Source organism: Trachypithecus francoisi, unplaced genomic scaffold (genome assembly GCF_009764315.1).
Source record: "Trachypithecus francoisi isolate TF-2019V2 unplaced genomic scaffold, Tfra_2.0 Lachesis_group11, whole genome shotgun sequence".
Lineage (NCBI taxonomy): Eukaryota > Metazoa > Chordata > Mammalia > Primates > Cercopithecidae > Trachypithecus > Trachypithecus francoisi.
In genome coordinates, this window is record NW_022681456.1 from 130,583,668 (window position 1) to 130,610,679 (window position 27,012).

Genomic DNA, 27,012 nt, shown 5'->3' on the forward strand with positions numbered 1-27,012 from the left:
ATCAAACAAGGGAGCAGTAGGCAGGTTCCTATTATTATTATAACTCCTTATTTTTTTTCCTTCTGGTTGATGAAATGCCAGGGTGAAAGGGATAGCCAATTAGACTAAAGTACAAGTGCCACTCCAGTTATGCAGCAGAGTGCCCAGTAAAGGTCCACCACAATACCACCACACATCTGCTCAGGGATGAACAAGGGCTGACTGACTGATAAGCTCTTGAAATTCTTAAGCTCATTGCATCCCTTCAGGTCTCCAAGGAATGCTAAGTTTCCTCCCTGCTGTGAGAGACATGAAGTGAACTCAGTGTTGGGAGACAGAAGCTGGATGGCTCTCGGGGGCTGACCCGCTGTGACTTTGGGATATAGCAGAGAGAGCTTGGCATGACTTACTACTCCAGGCTGTAGAATCCTGGAAAAGAGCTATCATGCAGCCCACGCCTGGTCGACTGGAGGACCACCTTAGTGGAAGGGGGACAATCTAGGCCTCTGGCCTGCCATGTGCACAAGCGTAACAATTGCTTTTGTTTAATGTGCAGATGGAATATTTGATCCATTTTATCCAGGCATTTGCATCTTGGTATCCTGTCTGAATTGCTAAAGTTTGTTTTAAGTCTTTAACTTCTATGATCCTCTAGTAAAATGAATGTATGGTTTTAGGGAAATTACAAAAACCAGTTGGGGCAGTCCATCCTTGCTCGTTAGTGGTCCACAGAACATTGGATCAACTATGGCATGAAAGCTGTACATCGAGGGCAACACTCCTGGTTGGCACTGAGGTCTTTATCGAAATCTCCCTGGATTAAATGGTCCTAGTTTACTAATGCCCAGTCTGAGGAGAGTCAGGAGCGACAGAAGCACTCTTCTGAAGTAGAGAACTGTCTTTGACTTGGCAAGTCCTCACAGAGTATAACAAAGCAAGCATTAAATGCAATAGTTTGAGGTGAAATTGACTTGGTTATATTAATCACTAGATGGTCAGCAATAGAACGAGGAAAGAAGAAAGAGTAATAGAATAGATTAAAAGAGTTAAATTTTTCTTCACTTTAGTTTGGCAGGGTTTTCCCCTGGGACTATGGCCCACGACTCTGAAGGGGGTGGCGCTTTCTTGACTCGGGTGTGATGAGTCCCTTCTTTTTTGTGCTGTACGAACAGCAGTCTTGGTGGTTAGCAACACAAGGTAGGATCCTTCCCAGGCTGGCTCGAGTTTTTTTCTTTCCACCTTTCGATGAGAACATGATCTTCAGGCTGGTGCTGGTTTACCAGAAATTCTAGGGATGGTACATGTGCTAAAATTGACTTTTAGTTTTTTTGTTTGTTTGTTTGTTTGTTTTGTGAGAAAGGAAAGTGGAAGATAAACCAGGTATATAATTGTTAAGAAATTGACTTTTTGTTTTAAATGTGGGGACCTTTGCAGTTGACTTTATAGTCCTTAGTGCCTTTTTACTGAGAAATTTCCCTTAGCATCTATTTTTATTAGTTTTTAAGCCAAAGAAAGCCAAATACCATTTTACATTTAACAATGCTTCTCGTATGATTTTTATACCAGATAAGCTAAAATTTATCTTTATATTAGTGTGTTATTAATGTTAAACCTAACTTTAATGAAACCTTGTAGACATATTTATTTAATTTTTAATGTTTGACCATAAGGGAAGATTTTATAGACTCTTTTTAATCTTTTATAATTTTTGCTAAAGAGCAGGTTGGTGCTTTAAGAAAAACCTATTACGCTTTCTTTTTAATGTCCAGTTCACATAAAAACTGGATGATACTTTTTAACCTTAGTATGTTTACACACAGAATGTTCTTTACAATTAACATGTTAAAACTTGCTTAAACCTTCAAAACAATAATTTTTAACTTTTTAATGTAGGTAAAAATGTACATTCTTATGCCTCCTTATAATCCTTTTACCAAAGGTATATTTTGCTTTTCTTATACACCTTGCACATAAACTGTTTTTTATTTTTTTTTCCAATAGTTTTACATTCAGGAGGCCTAGTTACTTTTAAATTAGACAACATTTTTTGCATAAAATTCTTTTTTTAACATGCATTTTTTATAACCTTTTTTTTTTTCATGACTTTTACAGGCAATTTTTTGACATGCCTTAACTTTCTGACTTATTACAAACATTTCTTTCTTTAAACAACCAGTTAATTTATTTCAGGACAAGAATTTACCATGTAACACTCTTTTTATATAAATTCTGCCCTCCCCTTTTTCTCTGAAGATGATAACCATTCTTTTCCAAAGCAAACCTTTTTTTTTTTTTTTTTTTTATGTCTGTGGACTAGACTGTCTAAGGCCACAAGATTAGAAGTTACTATAATACATGTCACACTGTTAACTTTGAGCAAACTTTACTTTTGTTGAAAACCTTGTACGTTTGGGATTTTAATTAATCTTTGCTGTTCATAAGACCTTGTTTTGTCCAAGTTAGAAGTGGTATGATGGCTTTTAAAGGAACAGGGTACACTTTTTTTTTTCTTAACTACTTGTATATCTCGTTCTTTTTTTCTTCTCTCTTTGACTTTGTCTCTCTCTCTTTGACTTTCCTTTTGCCTCTGTCTCTTTCTCTCTCTCTGCCTGTTTTCTTCTCTGTCTCTTTCCTTTCTCTCTCTCTGCTGGTCTTTCCTTGCCTCTGCCAGCCACTTATGCTGCTGTTCTCTCAACCACCGTGTGTTGGGGGCGGGGGATCCAAAACAAGCTGGTCTGGGTTCCTTGGCTTACAGGTTACCTTGTGCCATACCTTTGAAACAAGGGACCTGTCAAGGCTTCCTTCTAATGGCCAACCTACCTCTAATGCTGGCCAGTCTATCTTAACAAAGTTTTAAGTTTTCCTGGTGTTATAGTACTCCACAGTCTCCCTTAAATCCCTTTTTTTTTTTTTTGAAAATTTTCAATATAGCTCCTAGTGGAGTGGGCTTACTTTGTGCCTCACCCATGTTTCCTCAAGACAAAACACCACGCTCACACCACACACACACCACAAAACAAAGAACAGGTAAAAAGGGCACACACACACTTTTGTAGTTTACACCAAACCAAAATCAAAACCAAAATCAGAGTATGCAGAAATCCAAGCCAGGTCAAAACCAAAACCAAAGTATCAAGCAATCCAAGTCAAGTCAAAAACAAAAACCAAAGTGCCGGTACAGGCACACCGTGGGTGATCAGGCCACGCTTCCACTCAAATGGAGTGGGCAAGTTCCCAAGACCGGTCCTGTCAAGCAATTCAAACCAAGTCAAAACCAAAACCAAAGTGCCGATAAAGGCACACCATGGGTGATCAGGCCAGGCTTCCACTCAAACGGAGTGGGCAAGTTTCAAAGACTAGTCTTACCAAGTTTTAGATGTCCAGACTCCAAGTGCCCGTTCCTTCCCAATGTTCAGCCACTGCATTGATCCCCCATGGAGGCCTGCCACACACTGCTCTGGCGAGGCGTCCCACCGGGGCAAATGCCTACCCGGGAGCGCTCTCAGGATCTGCATCACTGGGGCTAGTCGGAGTCCCCCGCAGGGATGTTCCACAGGGCAGGCTTAAGCCACCTAAGGAGCTGCCTCAACCATCCGCCAATCGCCTCGCTTCCCGGTCAGGGAACCAAGAAATGTAGCAGGACGAGCGGCAGACAAAACTCCTCAGACACCGAGTTAAAGAAGGAAGGGGTTTATTCGACCGGGAGCATCGGCAAGACTCCTGTCTCACGAGCGGAGCTCCCTGAGTGAGCAATTCCTGTCCCTTTTCAGGGCTCACAACTCTAAGGGGGTGCACGTGAGAGGGTCGTGATCGATTGAGCAAGCAGGGGGTACGTGACCGGGGGCTACATGCACCGGTAATTAGATCGGAACAAAACAGGACAGGGATTTTCACGGTGCATTTCTATACAATGTCTGTAATCTATAGATAACAGAACCAATTAGGTCAGGGGTCGATCTTGAACTACCAGGCCCAGGGTGTGGCTCTGCGCTGTCTGCTGTGGATTTCATTTCTGCCTTTTAGTTTTTACTTCTTCTTTCTTTGGAGGCAAAAATTTGGCATAAGACAATATGAGGGGTGGTCTCCTCCCTTAGTTAGGCTGTGAAATATGTCTACGTACTATTAGGCAATATTCACATCATGGGAAAGTAAGTACAGCTCTAAGGCTCACCAGTTTGCATTTCTTGACTTGAGGGTTGTCACTGTCATCTTTAATATCACACCACAGGAAGTTCTGTATTAAATACAATTTACCTTCACACCATGAGTAAACAAACAATATTTAATAAATAGAAAGTATTTAGCTAGAAATAGTGCATAGCTTCAGGCCGGGCGCGGTGGCTCAAGCCTGTAATCCCAGCACTTTGGGAGGCTGAGACGGGCGGATCACGAGGTCAGGAGATCGAGACCATCCTGGCTAACACGGTGAAACCCCGTCTCTACTAAAAAATACAAAAAACTAGCCGGGCGAGGTGGCAGCGCCTGTAGTCCCAGCTACACGGTAGGCTGAGGCAGGAGAATGGCGTGAACCCGAGGGACGGAGCTTACAGTGAGTGGAGATTGCACCACTGCACTCCAGCCTGGGTGACAGAGTGAGACTCGGTCTCAAAAAAAAAAAAAAAAAAAAAAAGAAATAGTGCATAGCTTCAAAGTTCTGATGAAGAGTTTCAGTAAGTTTACAACACCTGTGCATTTCGTTAGACTTCTCTTGGTATGATGAAGTCTACAAGGGGTAAGGAATATAAGTAAACTAGGAGTTAAGTGAATATTTCAAAAACTGATCTATTTTTCTCTTTTTCTGTTTCTATGTCTCAATGTTTATTCACTTTTTCTTTCCTTCACTTTCCATGTCTGTACTCTATCCCTATTCTCATCCTGTCTTCTGTTTCTTTTATTCCTGGTTTTTTGTCTCCAGGCTAGCCTTACCTTGTCTTTTACTGAATTAAAAATCACAACATGTACAAAAGAGAATCACTGGATTTTTACAGGTGACAGTAGACAGAAAATGCAGTATAGGGAGTATTATAGGCAGAATGTTTACTCTCCTCCCCTCAGTTCCTACGGTGAAATCCCAACCCCCAACGTGATGCTGTTAGGAGGGGGGCCTTTGGGAGGTGATTCGGTCATGAGGGCAGCAGTATGCAACAGGACAAAAGGAACCAGAAACCAACCCTGCTGGGGCCCTGGTCTGGGACTTCCAGCCTCCAGAACTGAGAGCAGTAAATGTCTGCTGTTTATCAGCCACCCTGTCTGTGTTACTTTGTTTTAGCAGCCTGAATGGTCTAAGACATGGGATCAACCTAAACTACTCAGACTTTCCTTTAGGGGCTACCACTTCATGTAGTAACCTACGGCAACGTTAACAGAACGTCCTTAGTCTTCTCCCTTATAAATCAGCCCTTTCTGATACCTGAGTAAGTTATAAGAGGCAAGAATCGTACTTCCTTTAAAAGGTAACTCCAAATACCTGTTCAAGACTATTCTTTGCCAAGAATCTTGAATCTAAGAGGAAAATGGTGGTTACCAGGGGCTGGAAAGATGTTGCTAAAAGGTTACAAAATATCAACTGATAGGAGGATTACGTTCAAGAGATCTAGTGTACAATTGGCCAGGTGCAGTGACTCAGGCCCATAATCCCAACACCTTGGGAGACCGAGGCGGGCGGATCACTTGAGGTCAGGAGTTCGAGACCAGCCTGGCCACCATGGTGAAACCCCATCTCTACTAAAAATACAAAAAACTAGCCAGGCATGGTGGCGGGCGCCTGTAGTCCCAGCTACCTGGAAGGCTGAGGTAGGACAATGGCATGAACTCGGGAGGTGGAAGTTGCAGTGAGCTGAGATCGTACCATCGTACTCCAGCCTGGACAACAGAGCAAGACTCTATCTCAAAAAAAAAAAAGGAAAAAAAAGATCTAGTGTACAACATGCTGACTAGACTGAACAACAATGTATTGCCGAGAGTAGATTTTAAAGTGTTTTCACCACACATACACATGGAAAGTATGTGAGGAATGTGTATGCTAATTAGCTCTATTTAGCCATTCCACAATGTACACACGTCAAAATTACATGTTGCACATGAGAAATATACATTTTTAATTTGTGAATTTAAAAAAATAAAACAGTAAAAAATCAATTAAAAATCAGTTAAAAAATGGTATCTGGAAACCCCTCCCCACCCCAAAATCTTGAATCTAAACATGGAATTCCCCAAGGTAGCTCCCACTGCATCAACCTACACAGCAACTGGATTTTCACAGGCTCTTTTCAATGTGTGAGTGAGAAGCTCACCTGTCCCCGGGTCATCTTCTGCAGCTCATTCTCCCAAGCCGCCTGGTCATCGTCCAAATTATAGGAAGCTGGTGGAGTGAGTCCACGGAGGATCAGGGGGTCTCGGTCATGGCAGAGAGCTGTCAGGTGTCCAATGTACAACTTTAATTTACTTCTATTTTGGTCAAGTTCTAAGAGGGGCTGGATGATCTGAGGCAAAAAAAAAAAAGAAAAAAAAATGAGGAAAGTCAAGGTCAGTCTGAAATGAGAGGTTCAAATATTCTTTATGCCTCCCAAGTCAAAGAAAATTGAGCAAAGACTAAAGCTCTTCTAATCACTACTGAAATCTTCAGGATTACAGAAGCATTTTCACATACTGTCACACGTTTACGCTATCACACCCAGCCACCCTTCTGGGAGGCAGGAAGAGAATGCTGGCTTAATATACCCACACCAGACAGATAGCTCTGTAGTGAGGCAGGGATTAAGCACAGGACTAACTCATTTTTACAGGGATGTTATTCCGGATACAGAGAGACTCCAGTTACCTCACAATTTCTCTTTTCACTTATTTATGAGTAGATTACAAAAAACTGCTAGTGAAAGCTGCTCATCTGAAACCCTGGACTACATATACATCAAGCGTTCCTCCACCTCCTGGAATGGAAGGAAAATCCTGTCTCTGGAGAAAGTGCCTGTTTTTCTTGGCCGAGAGATGTGATGAGGGAACTCATTACGAATTCTGCCTCATCCTGGCTTATGCTCCCCTCAGTTCATTTCACAGAGGTTATCCGATATTCTTCTGAAACAGCGACTGATAAATCCTTATATAACACCTAGCACCTGACTTGCAGCCAGGGACTCTAAGATTCTTGGTTGGAACACTGGTTCTGTGTTGTTCTTAAGTAACAGACTTGCTCTACGTTTTTTTCTTTTCTCCTTTCTTTCCCCTGCTTGAACAGCGACTCCTTCGATTCCTTCTGGAAGCACACTGAATGACGGATGACTCCTGCCCCAGGACTTCATTTGACAGCTCTCGTGACAATAGTCTGGCCAGGTATTTGGTAGCTGGTCAAAGCCTGGAGTGTTCAGGAAGAGAGTGGGGCCAGACCTCACATCACAGAACACGGAAGCATTACAGCAGCACCTGCCTGACACAGCAGCTGTGAGCACTGCCAAAAGGCTGGCGGTTCTCAGCGTGTTCCCAGGGCTCACACGGCAGAGGTCTGCACCTGTTGCATGTCACCAGCCTGGCAACTTTCATGAACAGGACACCTCCGGCCTCACGAATGAACTGGGAGCTCAATGAGCAAGTCAACAGAAGCAGGGTCTGGTATTACTTTCCACAGTAACACTGATCCCTCCTCAGACCCTCTCAGAGGACTGCTCCTGCCACCTTCCTTTCTTTCTTTTTAAACAAGAGTTTTTTAAGCAAATAAAGTTTAATGTTTTTATTATAAAAACAATATACACTTTACTCCAAAAAATGTGGGGGAAAAAAAGAAAAATATAAAGGAAATAAGACAACTGCATACACTTCCACCAAGAAGTAATCATGTGGCCGGGCGCAGTGGCTCACGCCTGTAATGCCAGCACTTTGGGGGCCGAGGAGGGCGGATCACAAGGTCAGGAGATTGAGATCATCCTGGTTAACACGGTGAAACTCCGTCTCTACTAAAAACACAAAAAATTAGCTGGGTGTGGTAGTGGGCGCCTGTAGTCCCAGCTACTCGGGAGGCTGAGGCAGGAGAATGGCGTGAACCTGGGAGGTGGAGCTTGCAGTGAACCGAGATTGCGCCACTGCACTCTAGCCTGGGCGACAGAGCGAGACTCCATCTCAAAAAAAAAATAAAAATAAAAAAATAACCGAAGTAATCATTTGTAACATTTTGGTAATTTTCCTGCCAAGTCTTTTAATACATTTATATATATCAGCTTCTAACAGTATCATACCTCACATTTTGCTTGATACATTGTTTATCTATTTAACATTATATTGTGAGTACTGTTCACTACATTATATATGTATATATAAACCTATATATATATGTATATAAACCTATTTTCAGTGAAAATAGGTTTTTAATGGCTGTATAATAAATACAGCACATTTTCTTTGTTTCTAATACTATTTCCAGGAAACAATTAAAAGAGAATAAAGAGCAAGGACTTCGTGGCTGAAACAATGTTTAGCTTACTAAAAAGATCAGAGTTCAGTGTAGGCCTATACAGTATATAACACAGAAGCTGGAGCCTGGCTAGACAAACCAGAGAACATTAATCAATTTAGCATTACTTTTGTTTGTAAAGTACTCTCTCTCACTCTAAGGATAAACGATACACACCAAAGTGCTGCTGTGGAAGGCTCCTGGGCTCCATGAGACTCCTAATCAGCAGGTTTATGGTATCAGTTCTGTGCTGGAATTTCCTGCCTATGAAGGCCCTGACAACACAGCCAGTCACAGAAGGAAGATGGTGTTTCAATCGAGTAGAGAATTTAGAGTGGGGGAGTTGGATAGTTTTTTGCAAACAATACCAACCTTTCAAAAACATTGTGTGTTATTTCTGGGCATACACGTACACTTGTGGTTGGGCGTGGTGGAGCACGCCTGGAAACCAGCACTTTGGGAGGCCAAGGCGGGCAGATGACTTGAGGTCAGGAGTTCCAGAGCAGCCTGGCCAACATGGTGAAACCCTGTCTCTACTAAAAATACAAAAATTAGCTGGGTGTGGTGGTGCGCGCCTGTAATCCCAGCTATTTGGGAGGCTGAGGCTGGAGAACAGCTTGAACCTGGGAGGCGGAGGCTGCAGTGAGCAGAGATCGCACCACCGCACTCCAGCCTGAGTGACAGAGTGAGACTCTGTCTCAAAAAAAAAAAAAAAAAAAAAAAAAAGATACTCATTGTGGAAAGTTTAAAAAGAATTCCAAGTGCAATCTTTAAAGGTAAAATTACTTTAAATGCAAGTACACTTTGGGCACTGATGACGAAACTGTCTGATCACGGTTCCATTACTACATCCCCCACGATGCTCATGTGTCCCTATTTCATTCCCCATTTTTTAAAAGCTTGGTTTTCTCTATCTTCTTTCACAGATACATTGATTTAAAAAAATCACTTTTGGGATTTTCATTGGGTTTGTGCAATTTATTCCCATTCTCTTAGTGCACACGCGCATGTTTGAGTGCACACAGCTACCATCACAAATACCACATCTGGGATGCAAAGGCTGAAAGAGCTGATTATCTTAGGTAATTACTTTTGATGGACAAACTGGCAGAAAAAAGTATGACCACGAAGAAAGGGGACAATGTGATAAATGGTCACATTGAGAAGGTCAAATTCCTTATAGTAAAACAGAATTTAAAAAGATATTATTAGCTCACTCCTACCACTACTATGACTGTGGATGCTGACTTTTTAGGTCCTTATTCTTAATAAAAAATAAATTTCAGCTGGGCATGGTGGCTCATGCCTGTAATCCCAGCACTCTGGGAGGCCAAAGTGGGTAGATCACTTGACGTCAGCAGTTCGAGACCAGCCTGGCCAATATGGTGAAACTCCATCTCTACTAAAAAAATAGAAAAATCAGCCAGGCATGGTGGCACATGCCTGTAATTCCAGCTACTTGGGAGGCTGGGGCAGGAGAGTTGCTTGAACCTGAAAAGGGGAGGCTGCAGTGAGCCGAGATCGTGCCATTGTACTCCAAGCTGGGCATTGTAGCGAGACTCTGTCTCAAAAGAAAAAAAAAAAAATTTCAAATTGATGTAAATGCATTTTATACTGAAGGCTAATTGATTAAATAAACATGATGGCATTTGGTATTCTGAAAAATTTCAGAGTCCAACTGAAAACTTAAAAAATAAGGCTAAGGCCAGGTGTGGTGGCTCATGCCTGTAATTCCAGCACTTTGGGAGGCCAAGGTGGGTGGATCACTTGAGGTCAGGAGTTCGACAGCAGTCTGGCCAACATGGTAAAACCTTGTCTCCACTAAAAATACGAAAAGTAGCTGGGTGTAGTGGCATGCACCTGTAGTCTCAGCTACTCAGTACGCTGAGGTATGAGAATTGCTTGAACCTGGGAGGCAGAGGTTGCAGTGAGCTGAGATCACACCACTGCACTCCAGCCTGGGCAACAGAGTGAGACTCCATCACAAAAAAACAACCAAAAAAATAAGTCTGAGGCAGGGGGATCGCTTAAGGCCAGGAGTTTGAGACCAGCCTGGGCAACATAGCAAGACTGTGTCTCTATTTAAAAAAAAAAAAAAAAAAAGAAAATGCCGGGCACGGCAGATCACAAGGTCAGGAGATCAAGACCATCTTGGCTAACACAGTGAAACCCCATCTCTACTAAAAATATTAAAAAAATTAGCCAGGCGTGGTGGCGGGCGCCTGTAGTCCCAGCTACAAGGGAGGCTGAGGCAGGAGAATTGCTTGAACCTGAAAAGGGGAGGTTGCAGTGAGCCGAGATCGCGCCACTGCACTCCAGGCTGGGTATTGCAGTGAGACTGTCTCAAAAAAATAAAAAAACTTTCAAACTGATTTAAATGCATTTTATGGTGAAGGCTAATGATTAAATAAACATGATGGCATTTGGTATTCTGAAAAATTTCAGAGTCCAATCGAAAACTTAAAAAATAAGGTTGAGGCTAGGTGTGGTGGCTCATGCCTGTAATTCCAGCACTTTGGGAGGCCAAGGTGGGTGGATCACTTGAGGTCAGGAGTTCGACAGCAGTCTGGCCAACATGGTAAAACTTTGTCTCTACTAAAAATACGAAAAGTAGCTGGTGTAGTGGCATGCACCTGTAGTCTCAGCTACTCAGTACGCTGAGGTATGAGAATTGCTTGAACCTGGGAGGCAGAGGTTGCAGTGAGCTGAGATCACACCACTGCACTCCAGCCTGGGCAACAGAGTGAGACTCCATCACAAAAAAACAACCAAAAAAATAAGTCTGAGGCAGGGGGATCGCTTAAGGCCAGGAGTTTGAGACCAGCCTGGGCAACATAGCAAGACTGTGTCTCTATTTAAAAAAAAAAAAAAAGAAAATGCCGGGCACGGCAGATCACAAGGTCAGGAGATCAAGACCATCTTGGCTAACACAGTGAAACCCCATCTCTACTAAAAATATTAAAAAAATTAGCCAGGCGTGGTGGCGGGCGCCTGTAGTCCCAGCTACAAGGGAGGCTGAGGCAGGAGAATTGCTTGAACCTGAAAAGGGGAGGTTGCAGTGAGCCGAGATCGCGCCACTGCACTCCAGGCTGGGTATTGCAGTGAGACTGTCTCAAAAAAATAAAAAAACTTTCAAACTGATTTAAATGCATTTTATGGTGAAGGCTAATTGATTAAATAAACATGATGGCATTTGGTATTCTGAAAAATTTCAGAGTCCAATCGAAAACTTAAAAAATAAGGTTGAGGCTAGGTGTGGTGGCTCATGCCTGTAATTCCAGCACTTTGGGAGGCCAAGGTGGGTGGATCACTTGAGGTCAGGAGTTCGACAGCAGTCTGGCCAACATGGTAAAACTTTGTCTCTACTAAAAATACGAAAAGTAGCTGGGTGTAGTGGCATGCACCTGTAGTCTCAGCTACTCAGTACGCTGAGGTATGAGAATTGCTTGAACCTGGGAGGCAGAGGTTGCAGTGAGCTGAGATCACGCCACTGCACTCCAGCCTGGGCAACAGAGTGAGACTCCATCACAAAAAAACAACCAAAAAAATAAGTCTGAGGCAGGGGGATCGCTTAAGGCCAGGAGTTTGAGACCAGCCTGGGCAACATAGCAAGACTCTGTCTCTATTTAAAAAAAAAAAAAAAAAAATTGGCTGTGTGCGGTGGCTCACACCTGTAATCCCAGCACTTTGGGAGGCTGAGGAGGGCGGATCACAAGGTCAGGAGATCACGACCATCCTGGCTAACAAGAGGAAACCCCGTCTCCACTAAAAATACAAAAAAAAACCCCAAAAAACAAAAAACTATCCGGGCAAGGTGGCGGGCGCCTATAGTCCCAGCTACTCGGGAGGCTGAGGCAGGAGAATGGCGTAAACCTGGGAGGCGGAGCTTGCAGTGAGCTGAGATCGCACCACTGCACTCCAGCCTGGCGACAGAGCGAGACTCCATCTCAAAAAAAAAAAAAGAAAAAGAAAGAAAATTTTAAAAAGAATGAAATTCTAAATTGTTTATCCAGGATAAAAACTCATTTTACAAAGAAAAAATAGAGGCTGAGGTGATGGATTACTCTGATTTGATCATTTACATTGTATAGAGGTATCAAAATACCACATATACTTCCAAAATATGTACAAATACGGTATATCAATAAAAATACAAACCTTTACTCCAAAACAAAACAAACAAACCCCACTCTATGCAATGACTAGAGTGTCTATTCTTTCTTCCCCTGTCAAAGGGAAATGTCTTAAAAACAAAACTATAGAACTTACTTCGTGAAAGCATATGAAACTGCCCAGCTAGCAGAGTCCCCAAATCTGTCCAGAAAAAAACTACTTAAGCCTCTCGGGACACATGAACCATGTCAATCACGTGGGAAATGCCCTTATCTCTTCCTTTTTCTCCCTATCTAATTTGAGCAGTCCGCTTAGAAAAGAAACTGTTTCCCACAAGGTAGAACTGCCACTGCCTAATCTCAACAGGGAAGAAGGACATTTCCCATAAGTTGTAACTTTTTTCCACATACGACCTCAACACATTGTCAAGGAGTCCTACTAAAAATCATCAGATATGTGGTCAGGCCAAATTGGTTGTACAGGTATGCTGAACTACAGTTAAATATACTTTTCTGCACCAGGAAAAAAAGAAGTTAAAAAGTGAACTTGTCACAATTATTTGCTTGTACCAAATATGATGCCAAAACGTCATTATGGCCCCAGTGCTACATTTACATAATTGTGGAGGAAATTTAAATTATAAAAAGGGATGAGACATTTTTGGTTAAATACTAAGAGCTTTGTTTCATCTTATAATAATTGATTGTTTATGTAGCAGATTCTCAAACAGCTTTCAGAGGCCAGCATTTGATGGCATAGTGACAAGACCAGTGATCTTCCAAAGGTGTTTATTTTAACCCAGTTTCCACTTAAGTGAGGTTAGATAACTAATGGTCTTTAGGAAGATAGTTAAGCTGTTCCTGTATCATTCAATACAAATAGTAACAGAAGATTCTACAGCATTCCGTTTCTGCAACTCATTTATTTACGAGATCTAAACACACTTTCCTGAGCCATGTGACTTCAATACCTGGATGAAATGTGCAGAGTGAAACTTCTGTCCAATAGGTTTTTCTCTTCCCACTCGACTGTTTCTGTGCCAGAGAGTTACTCTAAGAACTCACCTTGAGAGGTATAATACAGCCTCCTCATAAAGACTAGACGAATAGCTACTGAATGTTATTTGGGGCTTAAGGTGTTTTCTCGTGGGGTACTAACATTTTGTCCTTTGAAAGATGTCATTTTTTATAATAATTTTTTTTTAATTGAGACAAGGTCTCGCTTTGTCACCCAAACTGGAGTGCAGTGGTGCAATCACAGCTCACTGACGCCTCAGCCACCTGGGCTCAGTGGTTCTCCTATCTTAGCCCTCAAAATAGCTGGGACTAGACACATGCGCCACCATACCTGGCTAATTTTAAAAATTTATTGTAGAGACAGGGCCTCACAATATCGCTTAGGCTGGTCTTTAACTCCTGGGCTCATGTGACCCTCCCGCCTCAGCTTCCCACCCAAAGTGCTAGGATTACAAGCATGAGCCACTGCACCCAGCCCAAAAGACACCATTTTTTTAAAGCTAACATTATTGATCACTTGCTGTTTTCCTGGCAAATTATTTTGATATCTACTGTGATTCTTCTGTGGTTAGCTCAGAGCCCTGAAGTGGCTACAAAATCTTTCTGTTCTTTTTACCTGCTGAAGTCTTCAGAGGCAGGTTCAACTGTCCATATATTAACTGCATAAATGTTAGTGGTCGTTTTGATTTCTTGTTGGACTATCACTGCACTACTGTCTCTCAACACAGACTACATTAAGAAAATCCCAGAACAACAGATTAACTTTCCATAAAAATTATCATCTTACAATGGCATTCTTATCCAGAGGCCCCAGCTGAGAGCTAAACTCTGAAAAGTAAAAGATGCAAGAAAATAAAATTCATTAATTCTGCCTCAAAGTCTTTACCCTCAATAACTAAGACATCTTCTTAGTCAATAATGTACTTCAGGGTCAGGAAAATGAAGGATAGTATGTCAAGCCTCGGCACAAAGGTTTGGAGCAATGCGTTATGTTCTTATTTAAACACAGCTATTTTGTGAAAGAATAGAGTTCACAAAATCATATAATTCAGTTACCACTGAGTTCAGGTCCAGGGACCACTAGGTCACTGAGATGAATGAATGTTAATCAGAAATCTCACTACTAATAGAAATATCTGGTTCTAAAAGTAGAAACTCTCTCCAGAAGTTTCAGATTTGAACGGTTTTATGGTCTGACAAAGTGTAAGTGTGCCTATGAAAACCACAAAAGACTATAGGTTTTGAAATGCAAAGAAACGTGAGAGTCACTTTTGAAAAAAACAAACGATCACTTCTTCTTCGTTTTACAACTCACAAATCTGTTGCCAATTTTTCTTTAAGCATGCATTACCACTCTAGCAAACAAAACACAACAAAACATCCTTTATTTCTGGACTCAGGTATGAAGAGAAAACATTATGTCCTCAAAGCTGTAAGGAGATGTGGAACAGTGTTCAGAATAAAATAAATCTTGAAATCTCAACTACAGAGCTGCTAACCGCATTCTGCCTATTCAATCTTCATTCAGTTAAAATCTCTTTTGCCTTACGCATTATAAAAAATGCTACTCAAAAGAAATCTAAGGGATGTGCATAGGGAACAGACTGTTAGGGGCTTGCCTACTAGTGAGGGAAGGACATTTCTGGCTGAGTATATCTATGATTCTCTTCATGTGCTACAAAGGATGTCAAGACTGTAGGCTTCTCTATACTTGCTTTAGTACTTGGAAACTTGTAAGATACATTAAAACCAGGTCATTCATCACCAGGTGGGCTAATATGTATATACAGATGAGCACAGCACATAGAAAAGGGGTGAAAAGTGAAAAGAATGCTACTGGGAGGCACAGAAGCTATTATTACAAGCCAACCAGTCAAGGGTACATACAGTATGCACCCTGAAAGGATGGCTGCTAAAAGTCAACGAGATAACCAGAATCAAGTCAAGAACGCCACTCAGAAAGCCACTTACTGCTGCCCTCAGAAATTCCAGGAGCAGAAATGTGTTCCAAAATTCTTTCTTGCTGTTAAGAGTTAACAAAGATGAGAAAACATTTTCAATTCAGTTCTCGGCTTGAGGCCTGGCTCCCCACAACAAATCACTCATTGTGTTTTAGTGAAAAACAGAAGAGTTAAATATAAGTGCATATATATATATACACACACATCTCTGAATGGCTTCCCTACTGTACATTACAGTTCCAGGGCTACAGATTTATGAATGAGACATTAGGGGCACACATCTAGGAATGTGGAAGAAACATGAGGCAAAAGAGGGAGAAGCGAGTCATACTTTTGAAGCAGGCCAGTCCAACAAGGACTGACGCTGGATTTCAAAGGAAAAGCTAGTTAGGCAGTTGGTCACAGGGAAAAACAGTGGCCTTTAACTCCCTGCGTGCCTGCGTGAACATGTAAACATTGAAACTGATAACTCACACTCTATCCTGGCCCTCTGAGGCCTGGTGCCTCACGTGCCCTGCTGTAACTGCTACAGTCAAGCACAACAGCACCTTCCGGCATTATCACATGTCTGCTAGACAGACGGATCTGAAAAACGGCAATACGCTGGTTGCCTACGGGGCAAAACAGTGTAACAACCTCATCATCACATTTTATTTTCTCCTTTCTCTCCTATGGCATTGGGAGTGGAGGGGAAAAGCAAGTGGAGTTACCCAGGGCAAACGAGAGGGACCTCCTGACCTTGACAGCTCTCAATCAACAAGGAACAACATAACCACGACGTGAACTGAAATGATGAGGAACACATTACGGGCTCCTCCTCAGTCCGCAAGACTACACAGAAGAGCCAAGGATGACTGTCTAGTCACTATGAGATTTGATGGCTTAGCTGTACAAAGGCTCTTCTGTGAGTGGTAGTTATCTCAAGGTCAGGTTAAGAGGGCATGTGTGTGTGTCCATCTGCCTGTACATGGAAGGGCTGGGGGAGTAGGCAGAGACAGTTTGCCATTAGTCACCTTATTATTTGAACTCTAGTGACTCTAGTCAAAGCAAACACAACAGACTATGCAGATATAAGTCTCCTGCCGAGTGCCCACAGACAGGCTATAGCCACTGAGGGTCTCACTATGTGTCTGGAGCCTGTGGTAGACGTGGCTTCTTATTAGAGTGCCTAATAAGAACATGGTCTAAGAGGGCACAGGTGGCAGGGAAGAAGAGTTAGCTATCACCTGAAATCCAAGGGAAACTATAAATATATCTGTAGCTGTGTGTAAGTATCAGAAATGGGCACCTCTCCATTGGAGAAAGGCAAGTCACATACAGATATCTGATCTGGGCTGGGCGCGGTGGCTCACGCCTGTAATCCCAGCACTTTGGGAGGCTGAGGTGGGCGGATCACGAGGTCAGGAGATCGAGACCATCCTGGCTAACACATTGAAACCCCGTCTCTACTAAAAATACAAAAATTGGCCGGGCGCGGTGGCTCAAGCCTGTAATCCCAGCACTTTGGGAGGCCGAGACGGGCGGATCACGAGGTCAGGAGATCGAGACCATCCTGGCTAACTCGGTGAAACCCTGTCTCTACTAAAAAATACAAAAAAAAAACCTAGCCGGGCGAGGTGGCGGGAGCCTATAGTCCCAGCTACTGGGGAAGCTGAGGCAGGAGAATGGCGTTAACCCGGGAGACGGAGCTTGCAGTGAGCCAAGATCCGGCCACTGCACTCCAGCCTGGGCGACAGAGCGAGACTCCGTCTCAAAAAAAAAAAAAAAAAAAAAAAAAATTAGCCAGGCGTGCTGGCGGGTGCTTGTAGTCCCAGCTACTAGGGAGGCTGAGGCAGGAGAATGGCGTGAACCCAGGAAGTGGAGCTTGCAATAAGCCGAGATCGCGCTACTGCACTCCAGCTTGGGAGACAGCGAGACTCCATCTCAAAAAAAAAAAAAAAAAAAGAAACAAATCTGATCTGTTAATGCTAACATAGGAACAGCCAGAAAACTGTTTCTCACTTTAACAGGTGAGAAATGGTTGTGATTTGGTGTTTAAGAATGCATGGGGGCACAAAGTCCAGATGGGAGGAGAGATCTGAGCAAAAGGGCCCTCAGCCAATATTTTCAGCTTAGTTTTCTCTGAAAATAGTGGCCCAAGAACTTTGTATCACCAAGAGGATGAGGAAATGTTTCTTAATATTAAAAAAGAGCACTTCAAGAATGAAAGCAGTTCCAGGACAGAAGGCACTAAGGGTGCCTCCTTAGCTTCTTCCTCTCAGGACTATAAACTAAAACAAAGCTGGATTTTCAGGGGGACAGCTGCTTATTCCAGGAAAGCCATGGGTACATACCTGCCTCCCCCAACTCCAGCAGCTTTGGTTTGTTTCTGTATACTACTATTCTCCTCCTTTCTTCTCCTGCCTCCCCTCTCTCCTTCTGACCTGTCCACAGGAAGAATCTTTACTTCCACTCCACACATGCACTAAAAAATCTCATACATTTGAGAAGCTAATAAGGACCTTGGCTGCTCTGACAGAGTTGTACTTCCTGGACTTATATCTGCTATAGTCAATCAGGAAATCATCTTTAAAAGGCAAATTCTTTCTGAAAATTTTATATACCATGAACAGATCCCATGGATTAACGATTTCCAGACATCACCCCTTTCACTTTGAGAGTAATCCAGACTTTGGGTGGAAAAAAAGATTTGGGAAAAACAAACATGGGAAAGACAAGGCTTTCTCTACCAACTGCCTTTATTTGAGAATAAAACCTCCCATGCAGTCACTGAATTATTCTCTCTCAGAACGTTAAACTGCACAGCACAACACAAACTCTGATGGTCATCACCACTTCAATATTAATAGCTGTGGATGCTTAAGCAAAGCTTTATTATTTGAAGATATACAATTGACTAAGACAAAAGAGGCTCAGCATGGCAAATACCAGAGATACTACAAATGGTGGCTGATGTTTTAAGTGAACAGCCAGGAGAGTTCAAGATTAAACAACCTGGACCAGAATTAGCCTAAGGATCTCCAGTCAGATGACCCTTTGGGCATATATATCACCTGTCTCTGGAAGAAGGACCCATGTGCTCTGTTGCCCTCTACTCCAAACACAGGATTATTAAGCAGGGACTGGAGATCAATTCTGAAGGGCAGTGGCAAAGTGAGGCAGCCCTACTGGAAAGTGGGAAGTGAAATGGGCAGAAAGAACAAACCCCAGCATTTGACAGAACTGACTGATACTCATGGGGGAACAGCAGAGTACCAGGAAGTGAAAAAATGGGGTGCAGGCAGGCCACAGATGGAAGTTCCAAGGGGTACGTGGTATATACATCGAGACTGAAGCACAGGTAACTACGTGAGTCAAAAGAGAGTAAGCAGGCTCCTAGTTCAGCTGTAAAGTGACTTGATAGTAAAAAAGAAAAAGGAAAAAGTTAAGCTTGCATAGAATCTTCATATATCTATTTTTTAATCTCCCAGACTCTCATACCAGTGCCACCTTTTAGTACTCATAAAAAAGCTACTGCACAAAGGAAGCCACAACCAATTTTAGTGAGGAAATCCAGAGGATGCAGGCCACGTTTTTGATATAATCAGATAATCTAATATATTATGGGTGTTTAGAAAATAGGAAACAGAATAAAGAGTGAAATGATAAAATCTAACTCTAGAAATCAAGCAAAGAAAAGGGATAAGAGCAAGCAGAACATGCCTTTTCTGCATCATGTTAATCTGCTCTTGTTTGTAGCTGCTTTTCCCTGGTTCTCCTACCAGCGAGTATCCATATATATATATATATATAGATATATATATATGATCACAGCTCACTGCAGCCTCAGCCTTGGGGAGTATACTTTTGATAGCACAGACACAGCAATTTCTACTTTAACGGTAGGAAAAGCGCTCTCCATGCTTTAAGCAGTCAGCCCAAATATACACAACATACAATTCTGAGAAATTCTCCATACTCAAGTTGCCTTGTGGGCTTCAGCAACTGTAATCTTCTTGCATGAGATGCTACTATTGACAGGAAACAGAAAGCCTTTGTTGGACCATTCAGAGGGAGTAAAGTCTCTGCCGTCTTGTTCATTTACACAGTAAGATCTCATGCTATTGGTCAGATACATTTCTAATTAATAAACTATCCTCTAGCTAGCAAACCATCCACACATCATTTCCCAGATGCAGCATTTCAAGGAATACTGCAAAGTCATTCTAAGGTGGGTGTGTGTGCCTCTGACTACCTGTGAGTTTAGTGCTGTACATTCTACGTACGAGAAGGTTTTCAGCTCCCCCTGATTTCATTAACACATTTTGTCTCAATGATCATGTATTTCTGTACACCAGAATAAAGCATCAGGTTAACATGCTATTTAAAACGTACACGTGCATATAGCTACGAAATGTCTGATTGGCTGGAGCCAGGCTCCTCTGAACTAGGACTCCTATCCCTGCCATCTCTTGGAGCAATTACAACTTGTACCTTCCAGGAAAGCACAGCTGTTTGCCTGGATGCTTGCCCTTATCTGCTCTCACGTCAGTTACTTCCCGCATGAAATTTTTTTTTTTTTAAGACGGAGTCTGGCTGTGTCGCCCAGGCTGGAGTGCGGTGGCGCCATCTCGGCTCACTGCAAGCTCCGCCTCCCGGGTTTACGCCATTCTCCTGCCTCAGCCTCCGAGTAGCTGGGACTACAGGCGCCCGCCACCTCGCCCCGCTAATTTTTTCTATTTTTAGTAGAGACGGGATTTCACCATGTTAGCCAAGGTGGTCTCGATCTCCTGACCTCGTGATCCGCCCGCCTCGGCCTCCCAAAGTGCTGGGATTACAGGCGTGAGCCACCGCGCCCGGCCTGAAATTTTTTAATTAGCCTGGAATTAAATTAATTTAGGTGATCCTCTGTATCTTATCATCTTAACTAAGAATTCCATGTACCTAAACATTTCTTTGGCAACAGATGCTGTGGCATCACAAACATTTCTTTGGCAACAGATGCTGTGATCCTCTGTATCTTATAATCTTAACTAAGAATTGCATCTACCTAAACATTTTTTTGGCAACAGATGCTGTGGCATCGCAGCACCTTACAGTGCTACGCTGGATGCAGACACGGTAGTCCATCCTTTAGTACCAGGGAAGGCAATGGGGCTCCTGTGGCTATGGCCATTTAAACACTGTACAGCCAGGAGGATGCAGGCGTGTGGCTGGTAACACCATGTTAATGACTGGGTATTCAGTTTCAGAGACTGGGGTGGAAAAGGTTTTTTTGGTTTTTGTTTTTTAGCCCAGAGGCTACCCTCACTAGAGACAGATGTGTATCACGTGCTATGACATCTTTGCACTGTATTGATAGTTCTGTACAACAGAGCAGAACCACACACAGAGTGACCCAGCGGTGAAGAGCATGGGCTCTGGACACATGCTGTATGGATTGATTCCAGGGTCTGTGACATTCTAGGTAGGAGACCTGGAACAAGTTGCTTTGGTAACAGTATATTAATGGGGTTGTCATAATCGCTGTGCCTGCCACGTAGTAAACTTCTTCAATAATTATTCACTACTATTATTTCCAATAACCTGTTTTGTCATCTGTAAAATGGGAATAATCATGCCCATCCTTGTGAGGATTACAGTACCTGCAAAGACAAGTTATTCTTGGTAACTACCTGACATCCTCACTCTGAGGACATTTTAATGCCACCACATGTGCGTGGCCTCACCAAGGACTGTGGATGGCTAGGAAGGCATGTAAAATGGTAAGAGACACAACAAGAACCAGACAAGCACCACAACACTACAGTCCATGAGCCAAATTCAGCACTGCCTGGTTTTGTGCAGCCTATCAACTAAGAACGGTTTTTATATGAACACGAGAGTTCAGTGTCTAAAACTGATTACTTCATGGCCACAGTCATTCATTTACATGTTGCCTGCGGGTGCTTTCACACTACAGCAGCAGAGGCGAACTGTTCTGGCAGGAAGTACACAGTTTGCAAAGCGTAAGTAAATGCTGCCCCAGCACTTTGGGAGGTCAAGGTGGGAGGACTGCTTGAGCTCAGGAGTTCGAGACCAGCCTGGGCAACACAGAGAGACTCATCTCTACAAAAAGTTTAAAAAATCAGCAGGGTAAGGTAGTGCATACCAATAGTCCCAGTTACTCAGGAGGCTGAGGGAAGAGGACTGCTTGAGACTGGGCAGGAGGTTGAGGCTGCAGTGAACTGTGATTGCATCACTGCATTCCCTGTCTCAAGAACAGACAGAAACCAAAAGTGTAACTATATACTATTTACTATCTGGACCATTAAAAAATGTTTGCCAATTTCCATAATAGACCAATCTCAGACAACAGGGTAAATATAATACTAAAGAGGAAATTCTTATAACTTTCTAACGTATTATTTTAAAAAGGAATACTAATTACTACCTTAAAAAATCCATTCACAATGAAAATTACTTGTATCATGAATAATATTAACACAAAATAAAACACTGGCTAAAAGGAAAACTGGATTTGGCGACAGGCATAAAATGAAAACTGACAGTTATAGGAAGTTATAATGAGTAAAATCTATGTAAAAACTCTGATAAATAAAATCATTATACAATTTAAATATGAAAAAGAACTGATACTAATTAAAGTGATTCCATAGGATAAGAAAATTTAAAAAGCTGAACATTTTCAACTACATGTATAAATGGATCGAGATACTAAGTTAACTCGGTTTCAGCTCCAGAAAACACTCAGTTAAAAATTCCTTGACACTGATACAACCTGAATTAAATATCTGTGAATAGGTTAAATGTTTCTATTGAGTCACATGTCCTCAAGGTTAGACAAGTCTAAAACACGAATTGGATCCAAACAGCATCCTGTCCTCATTTTGAGTACAGAATACAAAAGATAGAAGGAATTTTAGAGACATCTGCTCCCGTCCCCTGCCTAACTTTCTAAATGAAAAATTCAAAATCCTGAGAGGTGACTTGATCTGTAAAGATGAGCAGGAGCTAAGTTCTCAATCAGCATCAGTTCATCACAGCTCGCGGTCCTCCCCTGGAGCGGTTAGAGAACTTTCAGGCTTTATGTCATTGTTTTTACCTGAGTAGTTCCTGTGGGCAAATTACCTTTCTGAATTATAACTGGGCATTCAAATGGTGTTCTCTATTTTCTAAACCAAGAGGGACTGGAAACCATTTGGGACATTTCCTAGAAGAACCAGAGCTTCTTGATAATAAACATATTCTCACTTCTAAACTCTTCTATCACTGCACCCATTCAGCCCCTCAGTATCACTCTCCAGGACAAAGTAGCAAGCTCTGAACTGGCTGTCCTGTTTCCAGTACTGTGCCCCCTGTACCTCCCTCTCCACCTGTCCATCCTCTACAGATTGCAATGGCATGCTAAGGTCTTCACAATCCACCTGCTGCTGACTGCAACCACCTAATGGCTTGTTTCTCCCTCTCTGACATCCCGTAGTAACTGCAAAAACAAACCTGAGGCTGGGCACGGTGGCTCATGCCTGTAATCCCAGCACTTTGGGAGGCCAAGGCAGGTGAATCTCTTGAGGTCAGGAGTTTGAGACTAGCCTGGCCAACATGATGAAACCCTGCCTCTACTAAAACTACAAAAAAATTAGCTGGGTGTGGTGGCAGGTGTCTGTAATCCCAGATACTCGGGAGGCTGAAGCAGGAGAATCCCTTGAATCCGGGAGGCGGAGGTTGCAGGCAGCCAAGATCAAGCCACTGCACTCCAGCCTGGGCGACAGAGCGAGACTGTGTTGCAAAAAAAAAAAAAAAAAAAAAAAAAAAAGCCCGAAAATTATTTAGCATTCATCTTTTCAAATAGTGATGCCTAAGCCCTAATACCCTGCTCAGTGTGGGATGGTCTTAGTGACTCACTTCTAAGGAACAGAATGTGGCCAAAGTGATGTTGTATAATTTATGATTCCAGGTCATCAAAAGGCATTGTGGCTTCCTTCTGGCTCTCATCTCCTGGGTCACTCATTTTGGGTGAAGCTGGACTCCATGTCACCACATCCAGCAGCCCTATGGAGAGGTTCCATATGGCAAGGAACTGAAGGTTCCTTCCAGCAGATAGCACAAACTATGGGTTAGCAATCCTGGAATTGGCTGTTCTATCCCCAGGGAAGGTTTTAGATAACTGCGGTCCCATGAGAGACCCCAAGTAAGAACTACTCAGCTAAGACGCTGCTGAATTCCTGACACACAGAAACCATTGAGATAAAAATCATTTATTGTTGTTTTATGTGCCAGACTTTGGGGTCATGTGTCATGTTGCAACAGATAACTGATATGTACCCTAACTACGATCTATAATGAGCTACCAAGAATATACTAAATTTGTTATGCTGTTTATGCTTCTGTATCTTTGCAAATGTCTTTATCTAAAATTACATCTGCCTGGCAAATGCCTGTTGCTCCTTCAAGAGTTAGCTCAAGTGTCACCTTCTCTGTGAACCCCTCAATCTCTTTGGAGACCTGGGTTTTTCTATTATATCTTACATAATTTTTCTCTGTTGGAGAAAATCCATCATTCAGCATTTGTTTCAATGTCTTGAAACATGTATTTTTTACCATGTACCTAATGCAGTGTTAGGTACATGGTAGATGTCCCCAAAATATTTTTGAATTAATCTTATTTCTCATTTCAGTTTTAAACCAAAATAATAAAAGTTTCATATCACATGGAATTATTCCACATGAACTTGAGGACTCAGATGTAAATGATACAGGAGTGTGGAGAATGTACTTTTCAGTTAAAACATGAAATCAGAGATAAACATCCTGGTTCAGTTCTCAGAAGAGATAACAATATGAATACTGGATTTTTAAATAGTGACCCAACAACAAAATGATTACGTGACCAAATGTAAGATGCTTTCATTTGATTCTAGAATACCAACAGCAAAATTTTAATAACTTACTTCATATTCACATGAAAACCCAGACAATCTAATACCTAATTTCTAGGTTTGCCAAATCCCCCCTCCAACAAAAAGTTTGTGATCCTAGTCTTGAAATTCAGGAAGAAACAGTGATATGTGTTCAGTAGTGACTATCTTTCAATGAAAAGAAATGAAGTTTTGCTAACAAGTGTTTTGCCTTAAAACCTGAATTTTCACCAAAAAGAAGAAGCCATCTGTTTTGAATATTTTATAGACCAAGCCTCTATTTGTGCTCTGCTTTGATCTCCTAGCATAATAGGAAGCCAGTGATACAGTCCAGCTACACCTCAATCAAGTGTGCTCATTTAACTTATCCCAGAAATGCCAAGCCAGATCCAGCTGGAAACTTTAGCCTCGTCGTCCTAGGATCAGGAAGAAGAAGGAAGACACATCAGGGAGAAAAGCTCTTTTGTTTTGGTTGATAATGCAGTTTTGTGTCTAAGAAAGTATTCCTTTAACCCGAAACAGAGAGTAATCCCGAAGACAGAGACTGTGTATACAAAGTAACAAATTAGCAGGGAGCTGAGGACAAGTTAATGAAAGCAGTACTGTAGAGTCCTATTGTAACGAGTCTGCTGTTTAATATTTCAGATAAAATGTGAGTTGAATCATATCCTGCACAACATAACTCTATAAAATCAAAATGTGATATAATACGCAAGTGTTAGGCCTGTCTTCCAAAACTGGTATTAAAAAAGGTCAAATCATAGGCTGAGGGCGGTGAGTAATGAACTTAATGATATAGCATTCTAGAAAGCACACTAGGTATTGACTGGAGCTAAAATCAGCCTGGGACACTAATACACATGAATGGAATCAAATTATAGGATAACCTATTAGGGTGCAGGGAGAAACCGAAAGATTAAAAATAGCTACTACACTGCATACAACTGTAAATAACATACATGCAACTTTTCTTTAGGGCAAAACTCATCAATGTTTTCATTTAATAAATATTTATTGAGCCCTGTCAGGTCCCCACATTTACAGATGACTGTGTGGGAAAAAGTAATACACGAAGAGTTTTATTTCTTACAAAGTACAAAGATATTTTGTTGTCCAGGAAGAATGTTTAAATCACAAATAATACCACAAATAGGGCAAGACAGCTCTTCCTCATTAGTAAAATGCCCATAATCATTAAGACATGAACCCACAGATCTGAGTGCGTATGTTCCAGAGATGCTTCAAATGCTATACAATTTTCAGTCTAAGAAATAAATCAAGTGAGTCGCAGGACAACGCCACCTTAAATCACTCAACAGAAACCACAGAAATGCAGGGTCTACCTATGAAACACTATAAATGATGTATTAAAATATATTAAGTAAAAGGTTCTATCCCAAATTACTTACAATGCACTCATGTAGCCTAAGATGTCTCTGCCTCAACGTCACCCTCGCTGTCATTCAGTGAGCACATCCTATATGTCAGGCAAAGGGCTGAGTGCACTGACTACATTATTCTATTTAACTCTCACCATAACCTTTGGTACAGGTTTTACGATTGCCATTTAACAAATGAGGAATCTGATGCGTAGAGAAGAAGTTAAGTGACTTGTGGGCCGTTACACAGCCACCACACTGGATTCAGATTAGGTCTTAGGGCAAAGCATACTCTTTATCACCAAGTTAAAAGGCCCTCAAAATAATACAACTGCCCTGTAGGGGAAGCAAAAGAAAATATATTTTGCCAGTTTTATAGGTGGGATGCAATATATTAAAAAAAGAAGATAGGAAATTTATAGTTGCACTGTTGTCATGTATCACAATTATGACACCACCACATAAGAGAAATAGTAATGTTGATCTGTGATACACCAAAATATAAACTGAGATTGCATTGGGGTGATAGGATTATGCGATCCTTTTTGTTTTCTATTTTTCATGTAGTTACTGTTGACTACAAATCTCTCTTCCAATCCAACTTCCTTATGTAAAAGTTCTGATATGTATCGAGGCACCCAGGTTTCACACAAAGAAGGTCCCCAGTAGTGATTTACACAGTATGAGTACTGTCTGCCAGGTAGAGAGCACACATTATAAATCTAGGAGATATGGTGAGACCTACTTCTTTCTTGTCTGCTTCCAGAATGGGAAAATGGAATTGAGTATGCTTTTGATGGTCATCTAGTTCTGGAAGGGTCTGTCTGGGATTTAAGAACACAAAGAGTAGGTGAAAGCAGGTCTGAGACACTTCTAGGCTGGTGTCCAGTTATCAGAGAAATCCTAGTTAAGAATAAAGTGGCTGGGCACGATGGCTCACACCTGTAATCCCAGCACCTTGGGAGGCCGATGGGGGGGTGGGGTGGATCATCAGGTCAGGAGTTCAAGACCAGCCTGGCCAAGATCGTGAAACCCTATCTCCACTAAAAATACAAAAAAAAAAAAAAAAAAAAAAGCCGGTTGTGGTGGTGGCCGCCTGTAATCCCAGCTACTGAGGAGGCTGAGGGAGGAGAACCGCTTAAACCTCAGAGGCGGAGGTTCCAGTGAGGTGAGAGAATGCCACTGCACTCTAGCCTGGGCGACATAGCAAGACTCCGTTTCAAAAAA

General features: G+C 42.1%; 1 protein-coding gene across 16 annotated transcripts in view; it reads right to left on the reverse strand.

Moving 5' to 3' along the window:
- Window positions 1-27,012, reverse strand: part of ERC1 (ELKS/RAB6-interacting/CAST family member 1) — a 545,691-nt gene that overhangs the window by 55,429 nt on the left and 463,250 nt on the right. For 10 of the 16 annotated variants that reach the window (XM_033223291.1, XM_033223290.1, XM_033223296.1 and 7 more), the window contains one exon: window positions 6,273-6,461. In XM_033223291.1, the coding sequence (XP_033079182.1) occupies window positions 6,273-6,461 (189 nt within the window). Of the gene's footprint in view, window positions 1-6,272; window positions 6,462-27,012 lie in introns of those variants that run through there. The other 6 variants (XM_033223305.1, XM_033223302.1, XM_033223304.1 and 3 more) reach the window with 1 other exon arrangement.